The 26005-nt window shown below is 38.0% G+C and overlaps 1 protein-coding gene across 1 annotated transcript in view; it reads left to right on the top strand.

Moving 5' to 3' along the window:
• Window positions 1–1515: 1515 nt before the first annotated feature.
• LOC139724516 (uncharacterized) overlaps window positions 1516–26005 on the top strand; it is a 75540-nt gene continuing 51050 nt past the window's right edge. Inside the window, exons 1-2 of the mRNA XM_071635650.1 lie at window positions 1516–1558; window positions 4637–4722. Of these exons, the coding sequence (XP_071491751.1) occupies window positions 1516–1558; window positions 4637–4722 (129 nt within the window). The remainder of the gene's footprint in view (window positions 1559–4636; window positions 4723–26005) is intronic.

Raw genomic sequence — 26005 nt, 5'->3', positions numbered from 1 at the left:
ACTGGAAATATGATCCACACCATTCTATATTGGCCATAGCTTATTTTGAAGATAAGGAAAGGCACAAGAAGCAGAGATAGATAGATAGATTGAGATATATATAGTGAGAGAAAAAGAAAGAGAAAGAGGGAGGGATAGATAGAGATATATACAGAAAGAGAAAGAGAAGGGGGGGGGGGAGACAGGGGAACTTTTATCCGTGAGCGCTTCCCAGAGTAATTGGAGACATTGGAGATGCACAGCCTGTGGCCATCCTGAACCACCTAATTCTCTGGTTCTCACAGCTGCTAGGAAATGTTAGAAAGGACAAATCAAATATTACCTCCATTTGTGCCTCTCTTCCTGTCCCTGTTCCTGTCACTATCCCCCTTTTCTGTCTGTCCGTCTGTCTGTCTGTCTTCCCATCTTTCTCGACTTTATTTTCCTCCAACTCTGTATTATTCGTGTAGAATTTCAAGCTTCATCCCCCCTGTCTCCTGTGCTTTTATTATTAAGGCCTGCTTGTATTCAAAAAGTGTTCAACATTGTAAACCTACAACGCAGTTACAAGTGGGATTGAGACCCTTGGAATGTCCACTGAAATCCACTTGTAGGAATGGCAATGTGTGCTCCATATAGCAACAAAGGAATAGAGAAATCATACTCATTTGAATCGCAGCATGGTAGGATTGTGGTCCAATGGATATGACTCTGGACTCATGAAACAGAAATTAAGCATTTAAAAAATTTTTTTTTTGGTGTGGTCTGTAGTTGTACCTGTGTTCCTCATCCTGTTCTTCACACTAGGCTTTTATTGGGACCTATACTCAACAAGCTTGCTTTTAAATAGGTTCCATCATATTTCTCTTAATAGATTTCTCTAACTTTGAATGAAACTGACACATTGACTGACTTGTACTATGTTCATATTTCTTTTCTTGTATATCCAAGCTGGACATTATGTAAATTATCTTATTTTGTTATATTTTATATTTTTTCCACAGAGAAATACAAGGATATAATTGAAATTGAAATGAAATTGAAATTGATGCATGTCATGATGTTGCCTTCAGATGCTGATTCTGTTTAGACTCGAGGAAAGATGAAGGGATTGAGTGGTAATGGTTTGATGATAATGGTAAGACCCTCCAAGAGGCCATTGCTAATTCCTACTGTAAAAGCTGTTATTTTTGTGAATTTCATTAATTATAGTTGGATCAGGAATATAACAACCAACGAAAATGTTGCCATGTGCTAGGGTAAAAGTGCATTAATGATAAGCATCGATGTTAATTTGTAAAAACAACATCTCGGCAAAAATGTCTTTGACCTTGTCATTCGCAAAAATATCTGTACATGAAAATAAGCGGATATCCATGTCTGAATTACATCATACTATCAGTACTCATGATGTTATAATATGGATGATGACACATCTGACCCAAGCGAGGAGACAAACCTGACCTCCTCCATGGCCGGGCTCCTTGCCAGCTGACCTCTCATGCAGTTGAGGAGCAAAATCTGATGAATTGCAGAATGGCTCTGGATCGATACAGCTGTGTTGAGAGTGAGGTGGGAGGTATGATAATGAAATTGTCATAATGTCTCGATGCAAGGGGGGAAGTGTCAATACAGCTTGCACACAACTGCCTCATAAATGATGGATTCTGTCCGTCTGTTTGTCTGTCTGTCTGTCTATATGGATGTTTTGCTTCCAGGGCTGACAACTTGACTTTCTGTGGTAGATGTTAACATTGCAGCTACTCGTTTGGACACTCGGGCTGCTGACTTGGCACATTTTGCTCACCAGCAGATTTTATGAAGGTGTATTCACGAGAGCTTGTTTTGGAACCGTGCCCACTCAGCAATAATGTAGAAATCAATTTCAGAATGGACAAGGAAAAAAAAAGTCAAATTTACTTGGGCATTTAATCAATGGAAATCATTAATTGCTAGGCACTGCTATTGTGATATGCCTCAGGCACGATGTATGAATGTAAGCACAGACAGACAGACAGACAGACAGACAGACAAACAGATGGCTCATTCAATAATGTAAATGCGTACATGCTCCCAGTTCCATGAGGATGAAAAGAAAAAAAAAAAGAGAATGGACACTAACATTTTACAATCATGCTCCCACTGTCGACTAGACAACTGGTTAAAGAGAGTCAATGTTTATTATTTATGTTTCCTTATGATTAGATGAAATATTCTCATAAAGAAGTTTTTTATAACAGTTGAGATTATGGTGAATTGTCCTTTCTATTAAAGTTCTGATGTGTGTGTGTGCTATGGAGCCTTTGTTTCTATATCAACAAAAGCTGTTAGGGCCACACTGTTCCATCATCTGTAAAGCCTGATGACCTTGCTGAACATGATTGATTTCATGATATTTATAGATCTGGACCTTTGAAGTGTCTAAACTGTTTAGCTTTCTGAAAACATTGCTTATCCTACTTTTTTTATTCAAAACTGACCTGCAGCAGAAATGATGAATAAAACCCACAATAAGATAAGCCCAGTTTTGAGAAAATTGGCTTTGAAGAATAGATGCAGAATTGATAAATGTCTCCTCCACCTGTATGTATTCAAGATAAATTAAAATGTATGGATGTGTATACACTTAACTATATCAATTTCTTTAAAAAAAACATGTTTTATGTATATTTTGATGTAAACATTGTAGATTTGTCATAATTGTATCATTCATGTAAGTGAAGAAAAAAAAATGAACTAGTAAAAGAAACAAAATTACCCTGAAGCTCCCATTAATCATTGGAGTGGAATAAGTCAACTTCAGGTTACATAGATGCTTTACAAAAATTGACATGGTCAGATATAGAAACAATCTCTAATTTTAATAATCAGACTGGAGGTTGTTTACATAAACCTTCAAATTTTTGAAGAAATATTAATTTTCATGCGGTTCAGCCAAATCACCATGCTTTGCAGTTTACTTAAATAACTTAAATGTTTGTGACTCTATTGTGGTAACACCACATATCTCTTATTCCTGCATTTTTGTCAGAAGAGGTGGTATTTCTTGAGTTTGCAAGTAGCAGTCAACTTGTAGAATTTGTTAAGATAAAAATACTGCAAAAGGGCACTTCATAATCCATTAAATAACACCAAGTATTTATAGTTTTTTTTTCTTTTTAAATGATACTTATGTTTTATAAATTGATGTAGATTAAAGAAAATCCCCCCCCCAAAAAAAAAAAAATTCCTGTCACTGCTTAGGCCTATCAAAAATTCATCACAACATGCTGAGCTTGCCATGCACGTTTATGGATTGTCCTTTCCACTCGGAGAAGACTGTGATTCATCCTAACACTGTTCCTAACTGACCTTTAAGCAGTGTGCGACATAATGCTTCTCATATCCATAATGATATATATTGACATCCTCATCAATTTTTCAGCAGTCTAATCTACGGCGCATCGTGCCGGTTTTTGAAAGCCCTTAATAAAGGAATTCCACCCCGATGAGATTGCTATTTTGAATGAATAGAACTATGAGGAAGAAACAGAGTAAGGAAAGACCAAAGTGAAGTTACAAAGATTATGAGAACATCAAGGCCATTTCTTTGTGAATGAGAGTATATAGCTTAATATGCCCCCGATAAGCAGTTTATCAACTGTTTTCTTTGTTAAAACAAGAGATTAGTAAGCAGAGGGGTGAATTTGAGGTATGAGTTTTCTTCAGTTTGTCACTGTACAAGTGAAAATTGTAAAATTTCAACTGGTGATGTACATTTTGTAACAAACTTGTCAGAAAAAGATGACAGGTTCAATTCCTGCTGGTTTCTTCTTCCGACATGTTTGTTAAAAATATAGATCTGGGCATCATTTCATAAAAGATGTTTGGGCAGCAACTCTTGCTGGAATGGCAACTTCTCATAGCAACAGCCAATCAGAAAGCTGGATTCTTGTCATTACCATGACAGTTGCCATTTCTGCAAGAGTTGCTGTCATGTCAACTTTTTATGAAATGGGGCCCAGGAGTTGAGATCTTACAAATTGAGGGAGACAAATCTAAGAAAACTCAAATCTGAACTAATTTTTTTGCCACAAGAATGTGATGCCTTTCGCATAAAATTCTTGGCACTAATGTACCATGACCACAGTAATATGTATTCATCTATTTATTTATATTTATTTTTTTTCTTGATTTATCCTGAGAGGTATGTTAATGTGTACACTGATGCTGCCTGAGAGTTATAACTTTAACAGTCACAGAAGAAAAAATGGGTCTCCTTTTTTGCAAGGAAAATATCAAAGTACTGACACTTTATGATCAGAACAAAATCACTTGAGCATGTATTTTGGGCCACCTGTTGCTTTTTACTTGAGTTACCTATACATCCAAATTGTTACTATATTGCTACTAAATTTGTTAATTCTTATTTTTGATGAGCTTGCTCACAGTTGTCCTTGAGCAGTTGCATTTTTCTCTGCATCATTGAAAGGGGCTTTCCCCGTGCGGTAAATGCTTGTACAACACCAGTGGAGTGGATGTGTAGTTCACCAGCAAGTTGGATGGGTGAATGAAAGGGGCATGCAGGTGGTGTGGCAGGCTTGGTATACTCCTCATGGGCCCACCAATCTCATTATACACTTCCTGCTCACTTTCATTTGTCTCCGCCCTCGCGCAGTATCATCGTCCCCGCCAAAGCGCATCATCATCCTCATCACCCATAACAGCATCATCATTCTCAGGCATCTATTAGGCTCATACCATGTGAGTAATGGAAGGAGAGAGCGACGGAGGAGAGAGAGGCAGACTGAAGGAAACGAATGAGGACAACCAAGCAAACAGATACAAGGGAAAAAAGTGCTGCACCGGAGCATCGGGGTTTCCATGGCAACTAATTCATTGACGTCACAGGGAGTAAGCAACGATGCGTAGTAATCTTAGCTCATGGGCCCAAACCTCACTGCAGACTCTCTCTCTCATCCTGCCAAGCTGGAGTCATTGGTCACAGATCTCACTATGCAGCTCGGACCGTAACTTGATATTAGATTTAAATAAAGAAAAGAAAAAACTGAAACCTTCAGGTGTGGGAAGGGGGTGGGGTGAGGGTGGAATGGGAAAGAAAGAAAGGTGAGAAAATGGGGGAGGGGAGGAGTGGTAGGGGCGAGATGAGGCGTGAGATTGATGAGAAGTGTGGCGTATGTTAATACAGTGCCATTTTTCACAATATCCAGGGAAATGTTTGCCTTTGTCTGCTCTGGACACGGCTCACATGAGAATTAGGCAGCAGAGCAGGGAATCTTGGAGTCAGTGACATCGGCGAGGCTGCGGATTCCGTCATGTAGCGGCTTTAATCAATGCGGATCGTGTGTGTTTGTGATATCGCGTAATAATACACCCCGCATCTTTGATGTGTTGCAGCAGTAAAGCTTGTCTTCACAACATAATTTCATTTCTTCCTGTTGTAACAGTTTGCTTTCTGCATGAACGAAAGCAATTGATGGATATTTAATTTTATTAGGATATTTCAGAGACATATTAGAAAGGGCAAAGCTCCTTACAAATACTATGACCTTTTTGCTTTTTTAAAGGAGACAACCATATTCAGGTTTTGAAATCACAAAACTATCACATCTTAGCAGAGCAATGACGTGAAAAGACACATGTGAATAATCACAAAATTCAACCAAAGATCTTTATCAAAATAAAAATAAAAACTCCAAGGCCTGGGAATACAAAAAAAAAAATTGCCAAACTTCTCGCTCTTTTGCTAGTGTGATAACTTGAAACTGAAACTTCACGAAGTTTGTCAGGTGACCAGTCTGACCACCTGCTTGCTGGCTGTACCTCCGAAGCACGCAACCATTGTGATGTACAGGCATTTATTGTTATGTCACAATCACTAGCCATCAGACTGTGTACTCTTTTCTTCTTCCTTGCACACGCGCACTAGTGACCCAAACTTCTTGATCCTAAGATCAAGAAGTTCGGCTGCCAGCGTGAATGAACGACAAAAGATCGCAAAGACTTTGTGATCTTTTGCCTGTGTGACCGCAGCTATTGACTGAAAATGTAACTTTAACCACATGTTTTTTTATGATGTCTGACAATTTTGATATCACTATCTACATGTATTTATCAGATCTCCCTTTTGATATCATACATCAAATGGCTTTCCTCTCTTAGAACCATTCCACTAAAATGCCCCTTCCCACCCTGCACCAAGTTTCTGTAGCTGACTTTCATATTACTGAACAGGCCAATGCCTTTCAATGTGAGATTGACCAACTGACAAAACAAATCTAGTGAGTAAAACTGAGTACACGAAATGAGAAATTCAGGATGTGTTTTATCAAAGAGGACATCAGTCCAGGGTACGACACATGGTCATCGATTTGCGCAACCAATTTCGAGAAGGCTAAGGTTTTTCGCCTTTTGCCATTGAGAGTGTTAGCCTTGGAGATCAAGTGCCTTGTTTGTCACGGAGGGAAAGGCGTGTGCATGTAGATCAGCCAGATTTCACCGCATGGAGATGTGGGTACTTCAGCTGGGGCTGTTTGTCCGAGTTGTGGCATACCATGATGCTGAACGCAGGATGGCTACTATGTTCTGCAAATGGAGCCTACACCCTGACAGTTGCTGATATGAGATTTTACATGGATTGCAGTTGCCTCAGAAATAAAAAAGAAAGAAAGAAGAAGAAGCAAAATTCATTTTGCCTGTTTTAATAGCAGATGAACTGAAAGAATACACAGTAGTACTGAAAAGCGCCCCCATAGTGGATTTCTTTTTACATACTGTAGAGCTTCTCGGCATGTCATGAGCCTGAGATCAAGATGTTCACTTCACACGACAACAATTTTGCAAGGACATTTATGCATAGTGTGTGCTTGTGTGTATGTGTTGTGAAATTCCTTTGGGACAGGGTATAGTTTATTCAGACTTTGAAGAGAATGAAACCCCAAATATTTATATGTGAATTGAGGGAATGCAGCAATATTATTTGAAACACATCAGTAAAATGTGAAAAAAGAAATGGACAATCTGCTCAAAAGTTATGAAGTTTTTGGTACAGCCATTGCTGGATGAGAAGACTGCACTTTATGACATCACATGTTGGAAAACGATATGAAGAAAATATAAAGAAAATTCAACATTTTTCACTTTTCTAACACAATGAAAGAGCACTTTACTTGCCTCTCTCAGAAAGCAGAGGGAATTATACTACCCTTAGAATGTGTTAGTAACAAGTTGAGGGAATGTGTGCTTTTTGTAAAAAGAAAAAAAAATCATGTTACTTTGTGGAATTCTCTTTATGTATATTTTCTCAATATCATTGTCCTGCACTGACATTATGAACTATTGCAGTCTTCTCGTCTTGTTATGGTGGCGCCGAAACTGTAAAAATTCATAACTTTTCAACAGATTGCCCGATTTTCCTGAAACATCCCTGATGTGTTCTACTAAGACTGCTGCAATCACACAATCCACATGTACATTTAAATTTCATTTCCCTTTAACACAACAGTGGATCTGTCTGCTGTAAAGTTTGATCTTCACAGACAGAATAACTTAGATAAAGGTATAAATGTATGTGGGGTGATAAGGAGGGGGTCTGCTTTTTTTTCTCTCTCTCAACTGTCTGTTCAGATTGTTCAATTCAACTTATCTATATATTCCTCATAGTTGACTTGAAGTAGAATGTCATAATAGTTTATTTTCTTTCTATTTATCTTTAAAGGGACAGTACAGTATTGGTTGAGGTAGGGATTCATGGTTTGAACATTCCTAAGTAAGATAATGAAAAGCCTCTTATGAAATATGAAAGAACATGTAATTTTAAGAAGGATTCAACGTTTATTTGATGAAAATCGGTTTTCAAATGGCTGAGATATTAAAAAAAAAGTGCTAATAATTAAAGGCGACATGCCCCAACTTTATTAGGATCTCTTTGTTTCACCTTGTTTTTGGATATCTCAGCCATTTCAAAACCGATTTTCATCTAATAAAGTTTTGATACCCATTAGAAGTGCATGCTCTTTGACATCTCATAGAGTGGTTTCTGAATATCTCGCAAAACGTTAAAAGCTAAATTTTCACCTCAACCAGAACTGTACACACCCTTTAATAATGTCACATGTACTTGTTCAAATACTTAATGTTAGATATATTTGTGTGATTTCAATATGCACATATTAAGTAGTTTGACAACAAACCTTTGGGATTCTTATTTCCTGTGTGTCTGTTACATTATTTGTGTGATTTTCATTCTATGAAATGAAATGTTAATGAAGAATTGACAAAAACTGGGGGTATGGAGGCATGGTTGTATCAGCAAGTAGATGAGATGGATATCTCTAGTTTGTGTATCACTTGGTATGTTGCTGGCAAGTTGAAGGATGTTTTGTGACATTTAATTAATCTGTTGAGGATGGGCTGATTTTGCTACATCACAGCTTTCCTGTAGACACTTGCCCAAGTATACACCGGACTTGTCTTCAATGGGTTAATGTAACTCTCCTGTGGGTTTCCCTGCTGACAGGGAAGACGTGAATCGTATCAGAGAGTGAGCTTTGTTGAAAGGTGAAGTCATGAGAACAAAAGAGAATGCTGGTCATGATGTGTAGCATTGGCTTGCTTGACCTATTGAGAGTAGAGACATAAACAACTCAGGTGGGAGACATGTTTAGTGATTGTTTTCTTTTATTTTCTTCATATATTTTTTGTGATGGGAACAGTGGGGGATCCAGGGGGAGTGCACTGGGCGCACACCCCCCCTTTTTTTTGGTTAAAACAGAAGAACTAAAAAGAAAACAAAATGGGGGTGTGTACGCCCCCTTCAATTTTGTAAAGGCGCCCCCTCTGTACGGAATTCATGGATCCGCCCTTGGGGAATAATTTTATACTGCAGAATGTGAAGTGAGCACTAAGAATCTACGATCACCAATTCGGCAGCACTACAACACCACCCCCCCCCCCCCCCCCCCCCCCCCCCCCCCCCCCCCCCCCCCCCCAATCCAGCAAGGAGAGGCAGAACAGTTTAAAAACACGGTAGCATGTGGATACCATGGAGTGGAAAGGCTGGCCTGGCTTGCATTTTATATTTTAGACAACGCTACACACTGGCGCTGGTCCGACAGTCCAGGACCAGTAAAAATCACTGTTGGACCAGTAACTTTTTCAGGAACGGACCAGTAAAAAATGGAAAAACTGTGAACCTACTTGTCCGACAGACAGGTTAGACCAGTAGAAAAAAAGGGTTAGTGGTATAGTATTGGTAGAGATGAGGATTGGGCTTTTAACTTTTTGTGAGATACAAAGAAGCCACTTGTGAAATAGTACAGAGCATCACCATTCTAAGAGGAATTCAAAGTCTATTTGATGAAAATCGGTTTTGGAATGGCTGAGATATCCCAAAACAAAGTAAAACAAAGTGATCATTATAAAAGGTGGGTCCCACCTTTTATTAGGATCGCTCTGGTTTAGATATCTCAGCCATTTCAAAACCAATTTTCATCAAATAAGCATTGAATTCCACTTGGAATTGTATGCTCTTTCACATTTCATGAGAGGTTTCTCATTATCTCACCAAAATATGTTAAAAACCTGACGTTAGGTCTCAACCAAAACTATACCATCCCTTTAACTTGTTGAGGACAGACTGATTTTACTACAACACGTATTTCCCATGGACACTTGCCCAAGTATACTCAAGACACATCTTACGTTCTACTTTCTTCAAATATATTGGCAACAAGGATTATCTCCCAAACCCTTCTAATGGGATTTTCCCTTTAACTGACTAAATGGAGCCCTCCATCTTGGGGAGGCTCAGAGTAATGAGTTTTGTTTCATTAATCATGAATCCACCGTCGTTCGAATCGGTGGACTGTCCTTGTAGGAGGCATTTATGCAGAACCGAATGCTTTGCCGCTTTTTTGGCAACTAGAGTTGTTGGGGCGATGATGCTAATGCACGGATGTCACAAACATACCAGCGAATGCTGAATGTTGGATCCAACGACAATGATAGTGTGAATACTTGGTATAGGGTAGAGCAGAGTCGTAGAATTCCTTTGTCTTAAATTTCCACTAGGTGTTGATGTAAACCCTTTGTTTTGTATCAGCCACAATCACTGCTGAAGGTGTTGATTTTAACTATCAAGGTCATGATGAAAGTGGCAGTTTACTAGTAGAAATTGATTTCAAGAAGAGTTTGCTTAATGGTGCTCCTGTCGATTGATTGTACATGTTCCCATGGATTCATGTATCATGTGGGCTCAGATGATTATTTCTGGAAGCTCTCCAAATTAGATAAAAGGCTTGCAGATCAAACTTCCGTAGTTTTCAAATGATTCACCAGAAAATTGGCATGTATACATGAAAAACTTGATGTAAAGTTATGGAAGCACATATTTTAACACCAGTGGGAAGTGCATTGCTATAGTAACAGCACATTATAGGGTGCAGATAAAACTACTTTCCAACTTTTTCAGTGATTAATCAGAAACTTGGCACATGTGACTCAGTGTAAAGTTGTGCAAGATCAATTTTCAGCAGCAGCTGTACTGCATTGCCATGGTAACAGCACAATATGGCCTCAAAATCGGGTAAAAGGCTTGCAGATTGAATTACTTCTCCAGTTTTCAAGCTATTCAAATGAGATATGGCACACATGTTAAGTTAAGTGTTAAGTGAAAGACATTTTGCAACAATTGCAGAAGTGCATTGCCATGGTAACAAGACATTATGTCCTCACAAATAGGGTGAAAGGCTTGCGGATAGGACTACTTCTCCAGTTTTCAAGAGATTTGAACAAACTTTAGTGCTCGTGTTGAGCTTGATGTAAAGTAGTGTAAGACAGAGTTTTAAACAGTAGTGGGAATGGTGGTGCCATGGCAACAGCACATTATGACCCACAAATCACCATTCATAAGAAACTTGGCACACATGAAAACTCAATATAAAGAACAAATTTTGAAATGTAGCAGGCATGGCCTGCCATGGTAACAGTCTATTATAGCTCCCACATAAGGAAAAAACAAAACAAACACAACAAACAACAAACAAACTTACAGGTTGAAATTCTTCTTCAGTTTGTAAGCAATTCAGAGAAAACTTTGTGCACACGCAGATATCACATATTTTTCCAAGAGTAGTGGAGACTATTTTGCCATAGTAACAGCACACTTGTTTTTGTTTACTGCTCTGGGCAGTGTACGAATACAATTCAGTGTTTGGCCTTTCTTGTTTAGAGAGCACTGTCTTGGTCAAAAGTTTGTTTGTGTGTGTGTGTGTGTGTGTGTGATGTCAACTTTAGGGCTGGTAATGCTGAAGCTCAAATCTTAAAGTCTCCCATCTCTAAGAGTAATTTACTTTATTTCTTTCGAGGAAAAAAAAAAACTAATTTCATAATTTTTAAGGAAACAAGGAACATCATACAGAATCAATGATATGTGATGATGAAATTCTTCGATTCAGTGCAGGAGTTCTGCTACGCCCATACAATTCAGTCAATAATCAATAATATTCCACTCAATCCCAAGTTTTAAGTGGGTATAACTATGGCCTGGAGCCTACTAGCTGGCGACCTGGTTCGACTCATGTCTTGCAGGTCACAGACGCTTCTCTGCAATGATTCCATGACGTCTCCTGGAGACTAGCCTGGTCTCCATGGAGTCTCGAGAAGAATCAAACGAGTTCAGTATTTTCGGAGATTACTTACAGTCTCTAGCTGGTCTCCACAACATCTTGGCAATGTTTCCTTAGTTGGAGCCGAGTCACGGAGACTTATTTTCGTCGGCAACGTCTCCAAGATGTCTCTGCGACCTTGGGAACACCCTTGGTGACCTACTGGCAATGATGTGAGATGTTGTGGCGATGTCCCCACAACTTCTGGGCAAATAAGTTGTCACCTTATTTGGAGATACACATATGTCGTAGACATCGCCCTGGAGTTGCCTTCTTGGAGAGAGCGCAAACCATTTCTTTGTTCAAGTTCGAGATGCTTGAGTCGCGACATGTCTCCTCCAGTGAGTCAGGCCCTTTAGGCTGTGGCTGAGATTATTGATTCACTAATAGGAATGTGTGGAACTACTTTTTGTGCAGACAGCCCCTGAGGAAATATTACTGTACTGTATCCCCTGAGAATTTAGAAATTTGCCTATCAGAGAATATATGATTGATATAAATCTCAGTTGAAATTCTATGCATCATAAATACTTAAATAGGTGCCACATGAAGTCATGGAAAATGAACTTAGTTTCTGTATTCCTGTCTTATACCCAGTAAAGTCTATTTCACGATTACATTACAATAGATATCATCTTGATTTATTCAGTAATTTGCAAACTATATTTCCAAAGCCAATTTTCTCTCAAGTGACCGTCAAATTGGCCTTCATTGACATAAATAAGCACCAATTATTCTGTGTTTTAATAGTAGCCATGATAAAAATAGTAGTCACGTTGTACATACTTGGGTTGGACTCAAATCAATGATCTCCTAATTACAACACGGGCACCTTATGAGACTATAGCTACTGCACTTCTGCCCAACAGTCAGTGCTGGTGTTCTAATCCTTACACGTAGCAGTCGGTACCGGTACTGCATATTTATTTAAAGTAATGAATTCTTGCATGGAGCCAATCATCTTGTTTATAGATGTTTACCATGTATCAAATACTAATGCAGTAGTCTTTCACATGCAGAGGACACGGATGCTCACAGAGCGAGGAGGCATCGTACCCATCTTGCACAGAGCCAGTGGAAGATTTGCTGTAAGAGGGTATAGTCTGTTACTCCTATGTGACATAACATTGGCGTCACACCTATTTACCTGTAATTGATTGTGTCATTTGTTGTTTTTGTTTTGTATGTTATCACTGGCTAGCACCTACCCAGGGATATGAAAAAAAAGGGGGGGGGGGAGGGTTGCAGGTGGGTATAAATGGTGCTAGACAAAAGTGCACTCCTTTTGCATTGGCATGGACATAGCAGAGTGTGCTAAAATCTAACAATTATTGATGTTGATGGAGGAATTATCTTGCCAAGGTATTTTTTTAATGACACATCCATTTCAACAGACAGGGTCAGCCTTGGTAGATCTAAAAATAATGTATACAACTCTCATAAATTTAGCATGGTTTTAATGTCTATCATATTATCAATTTATTACTTTCTGAAGGCTAGATTAAGACAAGTCTACAGTGTTGACGTGATTTAAGGATCATGCATGCACACTCATGAACCCGTTGAGAACGAGTCCTGGGTATACTCGGGCAAGGGTCTATGGGAAATGCGTGCTGTAGCAAAATCAGCCCATCCTCAATGGGTTAACCCGTTGAGGGCAAGCTGATTTTGCTATATCACGCATTTCCCATAGAACCTTGCCCTAGTATACCCAGGACTAGTCTTCAACAGGTTAAGACAAAACCATGATAAAAAAAGCATTTGATAAAATCTATTTTTAGTAGTAACAAAACAGCAGTTGCAGTAATACGAGGAGTCATAACAAGTAAAAGTAGTAGTAGTAGTGTAAACCATGTCTAGTTTTAATTTTATTGGCAGTAATTTTAGTAGAAAATAAAAGACTAAGTAAAAATAGTATTTATATAGTACCAATTACTAAAGTGGTGACAAGCTTAAGTTAAGTTTGCAGAAATAGATTTCAAGCCATAATGCTATATGTTAAAAATTATCGTATTTTATTTTAGGGACATTATTCTTAGCTATTTGTATATAATTGTTGCTAGTGGCAATGAATTTGATAGTGATTTCATTATCAATATTTTCAGTTGCAAGAGTTTAGTGTCATCAAATTGTCCTGTCTGAATTTCTGGATCAGGTATGTTTTGGAATATTTTGCTATCTTTCGTGCTTACAAGAAAGAGATGAAAGCCTATGGTTATTTCTTGGACAAGCTCTTATAGCTTGAAGTTGAATTCCACATTATGTTCCAGTTGACTTTGATGAAGTACCCTGGTAGAGTTTAAAAAAAAAAAAAAAAAAAAAAAAAACTTTCCCTGGTATTCCATGAAATAAAGCCATCCACCATAATCATAGATCCATAATCATGATCTAGAGAAGGGATAAACTGTAAAAGTACTAGTAGTTACTACCTTAACTAGAATTTGAAGTGGACTCTGTACAAAAACAAGAGTGACTTGTACTTAATTGAAACAAGCCTTCCCCCAGTAGAGGAGACAGAATACAGTGCATTATTGCACATCCACTTTAAATAATTACACTATCCTCCAGGGAATTACAACATAAGTCCTTAAATATTTCATTTGATATGCTTTGATATTGCACACGAAATTTTTGCAAATTGCCCTTGGCGTTGAATGCATGTTAGTGTAGGCAAGAACTTCCGCCTGCATTTTAATTTCGCGAATCGAGGCTCTCGCGAAATTCACGAAATTAAAATGCACACGAACATTTATGGTTTTACAGTATGCTTGTGAACCAATTGTTTGGAATCATACCTCCCTGTCATGTCCTCTTGTTCAGTCTTCATCTCTCATGATCTTTCCCTTGCCATCTTTCTCTTTCTTCTTTATTCACAATGTACCTGTCTCACTCTCGACCCTATAGCTTGTTGACTGTTACTGTAAATGTGGATATTTTTGTGTGATCAAGTTTTCACGCTGAGCGGCTCAAAAACATATATTCGTGGGTTCTTGAATTCGTGCTGCATAATTGTAAACCCATTTAAAATGTGCAGAGAAAAATTTAAAGATATTTTCATGGGTTCTAGAATTTGCCCTAGCCAGAAGAAGCTGGCGAAATACTCAAAAATTAATGCACCGCAAAAATTTCTGCATTTACATTAGCATTTATTATAAAAAGCAGTTCCAAATCAAGTGATTGGTTGAGAGAATACATGTGACCAGGCATTCATTTTGCCTTATAAGCATATGACTGGTCATAGGTAGAGTACAGTGAATTACCGGTAGTACTTTCCCTTTGCAATGATGACTGGGCGTGAGATTTCATTGTCTCATTTACTCGCAAAAATGGTTACCACAGAATTTTATGACAGGGTGAGGGATCTGCTTCATCATTTTGTAAAACAAATAATACACATGATTTTGTGTGGGTATTATGATTGCCCACATTCAGTACCTTCAAAACAGTCCAATCACTCTCAGTAATAACATTGGGTATGTTAGACTGCTCCAAAGTTACTGTGTATGGATAATTTTTACTAATGCCCTCATAGATGTATATCTATATACCAGTGGGCTTTGTTGTGTTTGTTGTTGGTGGTTTTTGTTTTGTTTGTTTGTTTGTTTCTTTTTGGGGGGGGGGAGAATACAGGGCAGAAGAGAAGAATGTTTCTTCTGTTCTGTGGGAAAAAGTTTGTGTGAGGAATAGGCTCGTTGATGCCCTCTTTACTCACATTTATTATGTGTGTGTGTTGCCCTATACATTCACGAGCTCATATCATCACCTAACTGAAGTGGCGTAAACACAGAACAACTCATGCATGTTGCTATTTAAGTATGTTGGTTTTCCAAGCTCAATGCTCACCTAGCTTTAGCAAATCTTGTGCTCATCAGCCGGAAAGGCTTGTATGTATGTTATGTAGTTGTTTTCCTCAGTCTTGAATATAGAATGGATTGAAATTACTCTTACTGTACTTTTGTTGGATAATATATTCAACAAAATAACATGATGTTGTGAATGCATCAGAAGGTGCAGTGTTCAATGATCCATTGATCAATCTCACATGAATTCAATTTGAAGCTTGCTGCCTGTAGGGTGAGAAAAAGTGAGAAAGAGAGAGAGAGAGACATAGATAGATAGATAGATAGATAGATAGGTAGATAGGTAGATAGATAGATACAGAGGAAAAGATAGGGGAGAAAATAAGAAATAGAGAGAGAAAAAAAAAAGCAGAAAGAAAGATAGAAATAAACTACATTGTAAGAGTGCCTGTCATGGAACCTCATGAAACATTAAATATTTATGCATGTATGGAGAAAGGAAGCCTAGAGACACAAATCAAGTTTTTTTTTCTTCATTCTTCTCTTCTTTTAATGATTTATGGTATCTTTGCATGATTCATGTATTACTCTCAGTTGTATATTTTCCCTTGGAATCCAGTCTATAATTCCCCACCAGGGTATGTTTCCCAGGCTGTAGCTAGGACTGCTGCTGTTTCAGCTGCAAATACAATATAACTGTTCCTCACCAATAACATCAACATAAGTGCGCGCACACACACACACACACACACACACACACACACACACACACACACACACACAAATGGTATCATAGTACAGTGTTCACCGCTTAATCTGGAGAAATCTCCCTATCATTTTGGAATTATTGTGATAATTTGAGAAATAGCACAATAATTTGCATGGCGGCGAGAGGGTGAACGCTGGAGCAAAAATCTTAGAAATTTTTTGTTAGCAAGCCATTCAAAACAGGCATTGATTGAACATTCAGGTACATGAACACAGTTTGGTCAACAAATAATTGCAGTCTGCAGTCAGAGGGATATGTCTCCCTGTCAGAACGGGAGCAAAACAATCTCAGTATTTGGATTGCGATGATTATCCTGCTATTTTGTCTACAGGTGTGAATGCGACTGTTGTGGGGAGGGTGATTATCATAAATTGATAAATGGCCAAATCCATCTCCAATTGATTGCAGCGCTAGACTGATTACCCATCTGCTTCATCTCCAAGTTATCAACTGGTATAGATTTGTGCACCAGAGCGTGACAGCATTGTGCACGTATGGATGCACAAGGGACTAACCCTCCCATTACAGATGAAGCTAATTACTAAATTTGCGCAAGTTCAATGGAATTGGATCCATGCAGTTATACTGATTTGCAGCACATCGTAATTGTTGCCACCACTGAATGGGTACAGTGAAATTTCAGTTGTAGTTTCAGTGCAATGGTCCTTTATTGATTTACTTACTGTAAGAAAGAGTTCTTATTTATCATTGTTATTTTCCTCCATTTTTATTCCGGGATGGGTTTCAATTTAAGATTCTTTGATATCTAAACCAGTGACACATTTTAACAATAGAGTACCAAAGTGATGATGTCACAGTATTTTGTATAGCTTGGGTTGGACCAGGTGCGTGCATAAACATTCAGGCCTGGTGCAGTTGTTTTGAACCCGTTTCCATAGCGATGAATGGTTATGACATCATACTTTAGCACTCTACAGCATCCATCTGATTGGTTTGAATGAAGTATGCAACAGAATTGTCTTGATAAATGTTGGAAGCAATAAAAATTGTGTATAAATACAATGCAACAGAGAGAATGATTGAATCATAAAGCCTTGTTATGCACCTGACAGTAACTTTTGACAATAGAGCTTGACATGTGATATGGTAAATTCTCTGCTATATATAGGAACAATGTAAATGACGGTAGACTGCATTGTGCAGGTAGGTCACAGCACTAGTTCACTGTAAAGTGAATTCCTGCAGTCAAAATGCACATTGACTGACATGTATGGATGCTTTTTGGTCTGTACATAACCAAATCACTGTTAAAATACTTCATGAAAATGTGCATCTCGTGTTTATAAATATGTTTTCTAATTTCTTGTCTGCACCCTGTTATGCCCCACCCCCCCAAAAAAAAGAAAATCCTCCAGATCATCTTTATTCATATTCCAACTGTTAATATTAACATCCTGACAAATGAACAATATGAACCTTATTCATTGCTATTATTACCTGCACTTACAACAGCATCACATACCCTTTTTTAAAAAAAATGCAATTTATTTTGGGTTTTTTTTTTGGTCCGCAAAGACCATTGTCATAACATGTGTGTCTCCCTGATATACGACAGTTTGGTTGACTGTGCGCACTTTGTTTGTGGTCATCCGAACCATCATATGTGGGAGCGACCGGTATATCGCTGTTTTTTAACATGCGCGTCTTGGGGGAAAAAGTAATTATTAGAACAATGTGGGAATGACAAGATTCTAAAAGTGATAATTACACAGAAATTACACCAAATTACTAGAAACTGGGAATTTCACAATGTGTATAACAGAATGGTCAGTATCGAAATGACTAAAAATCGAAAAATCCAAAATTTGACCGAAAATCAAGATATACAATGGTTGGGATGACCGCCGACGAAATGCATCAAAGTGCTTCTTTAGAGATCATCTTGAATACATGTACATGCAAACAGGCCTATCGATGGAGTACTCCCTGCTTTATAATTGGGTATCGCTTAATCGGCTATTCCCCTGTATCGACTCACAAACTGAAAAACAGTTCCCGATGCATGTTATATACCACATAATCGGGAGGCATTCTGGATAAACGGGTAGTAATTTTCCAGATTTACCCGATCTATTTCCATAGTTTCCCACAGAAAAGCCTGTAGAATTTGTGTAAATATGAATTTCGAAAAGAATGTGAGATGCTGAAAGGCTATAGAGAGCTATTGTATAGGTTGATGTTTTAACATGTGCAGTGTACAACCGATCTGCGGTAAAAGGAGAGGCATTTGTGAATGCCACGCACGAACCTTTGGCGCTGGCACCTGCTCCATGCACTGTAACGAAGGCTGTTGTGTGACTTAAGGTGAGCCATAACTGTAATTGACATACCGTGCTGTGTATCTGATGCAAAGAAGTGTGTGACTAGTATGTGGTGTCTGCATTGTGAATGAATTAACATGCTTTCTGGTTAATTGGGTCCTCCACTTAATCAGGTAGGAAATGCTCTGCCAGACACTACCCAATTAAATGGAGACTACTGTATATCCCTAATTGCTACTGAGAGAGTGGTACACAGGAAAGATCAACAACAAAACAAAAACAACTGTCATGCTGGCTGGCTATTCAAACTTGCTCAAAAATTTGTTCTCTGTTGAATTCCTTGATCTGCGAAAAATCCCCCCCCCCCCCACAAAAAAAAAAGTTTTCCTACCCATTATGAAATATACATCTCATACCACTCTGTGCCTCATAGAAAATTCTTCCACATTTACGTGACAGTAAAAATGACTTACATTGTGGCCCCACAGCACATGAAATCAGCAAAAGTACATCATTGCTGTCAATGCTGTACAAAATCATAACTCGGTCTGCTGCCCTCATGTGTCCATGATTATTTTTTCCCTGTGCTTCTCTGTGGTTGCTAATGAGATGTCAGTCAATATAAGACGGGAAGTTGAAACCGCAGGGTTGCAAGCAATTAGAGGAGGGTGGCATTGCCTCATGCTTGTAATTGACCTGCAGTCATACATAATTCTGAATGATTAAGTCCAGTGAGTAGATTAGGAGTTTAAATGTGCTGTACAAGAGAGGAGATTTTTCTTTTTTCCCGTTTTTTCTGGTCTGGTCAGTTTGTGAGAGCAAAACATCTGCACTGTGGAAGTCTGAGATATGATACATGTAAAACAAATATGAATGTGAGCGTGAATATGTCGATAAGTCATCCCTTCAAGTTTCTATCAGGCACATCAGAAAAGTCTTTGAAGTCACAGGATTTTGATACCTGTTGGTAACAATCCTTACTTTCTTTCTTTTTACTCCTTGTAAACATGGAGCTTCACTTTATTCACATTTTTTTGACAAGATTTTTTTCTTTGTTTTCTTTTTCATGAATATGTTCTGAATTAAAGGTAATGGTTTCCATCCTTTAAACAGAAGCAATTTTTGCATTGAGAAAAGTTGATATAGAACACAACATTTTTGTTTATACCCATATAAGATTTAAATGTACTGGAATGACACTATGCAGGTCTACATATCTTTGTTACTTCATATTCAGTCTGTGACAATCTTCTACTGTTTTTGTTTTTCTCAAAAACTGTGCCTCTTTGCTTATTTCCTTGTGTTTCCACTGGTTCAATTTACAAGTCCAGTGGTGGATCCAGGGAAGACCGCAACCTGCGCACGCACCCCCTTTATTTTTTGTTGAAACAGAAGAAATAAAAAGAAAAAAATGGGGGGAGAGGTGCGTGCGCCCCCTTTAATTTTGTATACGCGCCCCCCTTTAGGGAATTCCTGGATCCGCCCCTGCAAGTCTCACGATATTCTCCTTAACCTAGAATACCTGATAAAAACAGTGGATAAAAACTAGAGTTACAACAGATTATAATATATCTGTCAAGTTTCACTCTTACCTCTTTCTCCACTTGTTCTTTTGCTGGAGTGAAAATGTAAAACTACTTGTGGTGATGCATCTGTGGATAGGCAAACGGTAATGCATGTTGTAATTTTGAGATTATGCAATCCATATTTATGATGGCTATAGTCTAGTCTGTAGGGGAGAGCTTGAAAGACTCCACCATTAAAAATGTTCCCAATCTGTTTGGGAAATTCATTGTAAAGCAACAGACATGCATACCAAAAAGTAAGACCATTATCACCCCATGGGATATTGCCTGTCAGGTTGAGTGACAAGGAAATGAGTTTGTATACATCAGAAAGTGTACATTACAGGGGGAAAAGCCCCCATTTTCCATAATCACCCCTGAAAGCAAAAGACATACAAATTAACACAAGGGGAAGAGCAAATTGAAAAACAAAAACACATTTTCTAAAGAAATGTATTCAAGCATTTGTTATTAGAATGCACAGCTCGAAAGTGATTGGAATGTGGACATTTTCTCACATTCCTCACAACATATGATACCAATAAGGAATAAATCATACGAATGCCTTGTTTCATTTGTATTATCCACATACATTTTTTATGCATAGACAGTTACTAATGTTAGCAATCCATTAATTCATGTGGACCTAACACGAAAAAAAATTGTACAAAACAGAGAATGTCACTCTTGCAATATAGATATTCTTACTGCAATTTTTTCTTTTGAGATGCAATTATGGTTTATTTCTTTATTTGTGACTGGCATTATTTAATCAGGCAAGAGAAGGCAAAAATGATATGTTTTATAGTTGAATACACAAAGGGGGTTTATGATAGAGAGATATCTATACATATTATTAGGGCCTATATGTTTCACCCAGGTTGTATAGGTTTGTCTTGTCAATCTGAACCGCCCCCCCCCCCCCCCCACTTCGGTAATATTTCTTGATATCCATGGCAATCGCCTGCCAACAAAATGAATAAATCATAATTCATCTGAGTGGACATGTTTTGCAAAAGAATTAGAGCTGAGATTTTGACTTATGCCATGCAATTGCAGGAATTGTGTTGAAAAGCGGAGCTCTGAAATTATTCTCTGACGGCCTTTCATCTCATACATAATTCATTCTTCTGTAAGTCTGGATCAGTAACAGCCTCATATCAAAGACAGTTCTGTGTAATCTGAATCCCTGTGTGTGTGTGTATATGTTGTGTGTGTGCGTGCACGTTGTGTGTGAGCCCGTGTTTGTGTGTTTGTGCATGTCTAATAGTGCACTTGGTATGGGAATCAAGAGAATGTGTGTCTCTGTGTGTGTGAGTGTGTGTGTGTGTGTGTGTGTGTGAGTGTGTATAGGGTAGCTAGGCAGGCTTTGTCACAAGAATTGACCTTCTGCTTACCCAGTGCATTTGTATGCAGGGGCTTGGGCAGCTCAGTTGAATGGGACAAGCAGAGTGCCAGGGAGTGTAGGATGGCTTGTGTGTGCGCACACACATACTACAGTACTCACACACACACATACACACACACACACACACATAGGCTGGCTGCTAGGAGCCCTGCCTGCACACAAATAATTAGAACTAGTCTTCTGTGCAGACACTGAATTAACCAAGTGAAATTTAGGTGTTGGTGTTTGTGTGTGTGTGTGTGTGCGTGTGTGTGTATGTGTGTGTGCACATGTAATCAGAGTTGTCTGTCAGTATGTCACCAACAAAAGTAGTGTTTAATAGGCTACAGTTGAGAAAAGTAGAAAGTTAAAAAGCAAATGAGAATGAGCGTGATTGTCCCTCTTCCATTTTTGATGCTTTGTTTCTTATTACCTGTTAAATGATTCTTTGATTTAGTTTTATTTTCATTTTTGCCTAAAACAAGTAATTTGACAGCAGGAAAGGAAAGCATGCTATCACATATCATACATTTCACATACTAGTACCTGAAATAGTCTTATTAGTTTCACAGAGCAAATAAAATGATATAAGAATATAAATCAGGAGTGATGATATGCCAAGTTGGAAACAAGTGTTCAATATTCCTTAGGATATAAAGTAACAATTTTTGCATTACAATGAGCACATTCGTGTCTTTGATAAAGTAAAAAATTGAATCGGTAACTTTAAACAAAAATCAGCAAACTTGATGACTATGGTCCAATACAAACGACCCTCTGTGAAGTGTTAGCTGAAAAGTACTGTAAAGGGCTTTTTACACTTGTGTTTCTTAACCCCGGACTTTCTCTGACCCAGGACTATCGTTAGTCCCGTACCAATTTTTTCAGCTTTTTACACTCGCCAATTAGTCCCGTACTATCTCTTGTCCAGGGGCTAAGGAGAAAACTGACCTTTTTACACTCGTATTTCTTAGCCCCGACTTTCCAAACCACATGAATATTCATAATTACGCTGTGTACTGTACACGTACACGCACGCACCGGCAGCACTTGATTACCTCGTTTCTGATTGGTCAGTGAGGGTCGGACTTCGTCTCCGTCGCTTAGCCCAGGATTATTTTTTCGTTCTGTTTACACTCACTTGCTTGGCACCGCAATTGCGGTGCTAACCCCTGCTATTTTGCAGGGCCAGATAGTACCGTACTATCGGTGGGGCTAGCCCACTTTGGCAAAAACGAGTGTAAACAGAAAGTGGGCTAAGGATAGTCCCGTACCAACGGTGGGGCTAAGGCCCCCCCTTAGCCCCACCGTTGGTCCGGGGCTAAGCAAAAATTTACAAGTGTAAAAAGCCCTTTTGACTAGAAATGTTTGCAGCATGAAACCTCCATGAATTAGAGCCGAGTACCATTTTCGTGGCATGAAACTTTCACGAATTACCACTGACATTCCATGCACTGTATAGAAAAAGAAACTTTTGCATGCATTTTACTTAACTTTTGCTAATTTTGACTCCTCATGAAATTCATGAAAGTTTAATGCATACAAAAATTTGTGGTTTTACAGTATTCCTTGAGAATATGTAAACTGAAATGAAATAAGGATAGTAAAGTTGGAAACCAATATGAAACATGCTTTGTGTGGAATGTGTCATTGAGACAATGTTTGATTTTGTGTGTGTGTATGTGTGTGTGTGGAAAGCCTTTGGAAAATCGCAGACATTCTATACAGTTGGCTCCACTCTTCTCTCTGTCTTTATCTACTTCAATTTTGTTTTATTCATTTGTTTTTCCAGACTGTAGACTAATCATGGTCATGGGATGTTTTCCATAATTGTGTGTATTTAGCCATATCCGCCAACGTTGCATTTTTGTAATATTCATTCTTTTTGTATAAACCCAGTGAGCAGTATTGACTTTGTGAGACGTTGGTATTTCTATAGTATTTAGATGACATTGTGCGGAACATATAATGCTATTCATCTTGGACCGAGCTGAAAAACACAAAGAGATTTTTCTGAAGTAGCAAGTGGAATTGTTTGCAGTGTTGACTGCAAAAAAGTCACAAATCAGTCAGATGATTCAATATCCATCACAATGGAACTCACTTGTACAGCTCCACAGTGATTAAAGCAGTAGATTGTGGTGGTACTGTAAAACGAGGAATGTTCGCGTGTGTTTGAATTTTGTGAATTTCGCGAGAACCAAGATTTGTGAAATTAAAATGTACGCAAAAGTTCTTGTCTACGCTATATGCATTGAATGTTAGAGGCAACTTGCGAAAATTTCACGCCACGAAAAAGGCTGTCGTTCCAATTCATGAAAATTTCATGCTGCAAAAGTATTGTGTGTTACAGCAATGTGGAGGATATAGATTTCAACACCAACTTATGGAATTTACTGCAGTCCCTTACAATTCAGGAGACTACTGTATATGCCAAAAATTTCATAACAGTTTTATTTTTCACAAAATTTTGTGAGTCAGGTGCTGTTCGTGAATTTAAATAACATGCGAAAATATGAACTCTGATCCCAACACGAATTTGATGTGCACGCATACAATTCTCCGTTCAGTACTGTAGGCTTAGAAGGTTACAGCTCGTTATTCCGTAGGTTCGTTATTCCGAAGGTTCGTTTTTCCGAATTTCATTTTCGGATTAGCAAATCTTCAGAATAACGAACCTTCGGAATAATGCCACAAATGTTCGGATTAACGAACCCTTTTTCATTTTCGGATTAACGAACCTCGAGGTATAGGGAATTTGTGTGTTTCGGATTAACGAACCTTCAGATTAACGAACCTTCGGAATATGGAACCTTCGGAATAACAAACAGCACCCCTCATCACATACCACAGTCATGAAATTGTTGGGAAGTCCCAATTCTTGAAAAATTAGACTCGCTGAATAAATGCGGTATACAGTAACACCCCTTGATTGTTTGAAGACAGCTCAGGTTAAAGCATTAGTGATTATATAATTTATGTCAGGTGCATCAAAAATTAATAATTACTATGTGCTTTATAGATACAAATTATTGTTATTATCATTTGCTGATGACTGTGTGTTTTAGAAAGTGGCAACAGTTGCGTGGGAATGTAGCTGGAAATGTAAATGTAATGGTTTATTTTCATTTTTTTTTCATAAGAATTTATCTTATCCATGAAATAGTCTTCATTTGCACTCATGTCATGTGTATTCTTCTTTGATTGTAAATCTGAAAATAAGGCTGTCAGTATCTTTAAAGGGATGGTATAGTTTTGGTTGAGATGATGATTCTGATTTTGACTTTTGCTAGATAATTAGAAACCCCCTATATGAATGATTAAAGAACATACAGTTCTAAGAGGAATTCATCATTCATTTGATGAAAATCAGTATTGAAATGGCTGAGATATCAAAAACAAAGCAAAACAAAGTGGTCCTAATAAAAGGAGGGTCCTACCTTTCATAAGGACCTCTTTGATTTTGGATATCTCAGCCATGTGGGATGATCACACTCTAACTTGTGATGTTTCCTGCAAAGCTTCTGGTGGATTTTGGTAGTTTCTAGGTGACTTTCACCCTTACTTTGGGATTTTTGTACCTTTGCATGTTTTGGAGCCCACTGAGGATTGCACTTAATCAATCAATCAATCAATCAATCAATCAATCAATCAATCAATCGATCTATCTATCTATCTATATCTAACTATCAATCAATCAATCAATCAATCAGTCAGTCAGTCTGTCAGTCAGTCAGTCAGTCAATCAATCAGTCAATCAATCAGTCAATCAATCAGTCAATCAGTCAGTCAGTCAGTCAGTCAGTCAATCAATCAATAAATCAATCAATCACTCAATCACTCAATCACTCAATCAATCAATCAGTCAGTCAGTCTGTCAGTCAGTCAGTCAGTCAGTCAGTCAATCAATCAATCAATCAATCAATAAATCAATCACTCAATCACTCAATCACTCGATCAATCAGTCAGTCTGTCAGTCTGTCAGTCAGTCAGTCAGTCAGTCAATCAATCAATCAATAAATCAATCAATCAATCAATCAATCACTCAATCAATTAATCAGTCAATCAATCTAATATAACATGCCTTTTAATCATTCTAGGAAAAAATTGTGACCATTTCATTTTTGAAATTTTGAAATCTCTGATAGTCACAAAGCTGCTGTAACCACTTTGAACATCAGTTCTGAAGACATCTTAAAGGGATAATATAGTTTCATATGGGTTGGGACTTTTTTTATGATCATTTTCTGTTCCTTTTTTAGATAACGAGAAACCTCTCATCTTATGAAATACGGAAGAGCATATAATTCTAAGAGGAGTTCAAAGTTTATTTGACAGGAATTGATTTTGAAATGGGTGAGATATCCCAAAGTAAGTGATCTTAATAAAAGGTGGGACCCACCTTTTATTAGGATCGCTTTGTTTTACTGTGTTTTTGGATATCAGCCATTTCAAAACCAATCTGAATCAAATAAAATTTGAATTCCTCATAGAATTCAAGTTCTTTAACATTTCATAAAGTGGTTTCTAAGTATCAAAAAAAGAATAGAATCTGAA

Source organism: Diadema antillarum, unplaced genomic scaffold (genome assembly GCF_040938485.1).
Source record: "Diadema antillarum isolate AM-2024a unplaced genomic scaffold, OU_Dant_1.0 scf00000218, whole genome shotgun sequence".
In the NCBI taxonomy this organism is placed as follows: domain Eukaryota; kingdom Metazoa; phylum Echinodermata; class Echinoidea; order Diadematoida; family Diadematidae; genus Diadema; species Diadema antillarum.
This window is presented reverse-complemented; position numbering and strand designations above follow the sequence as displayed.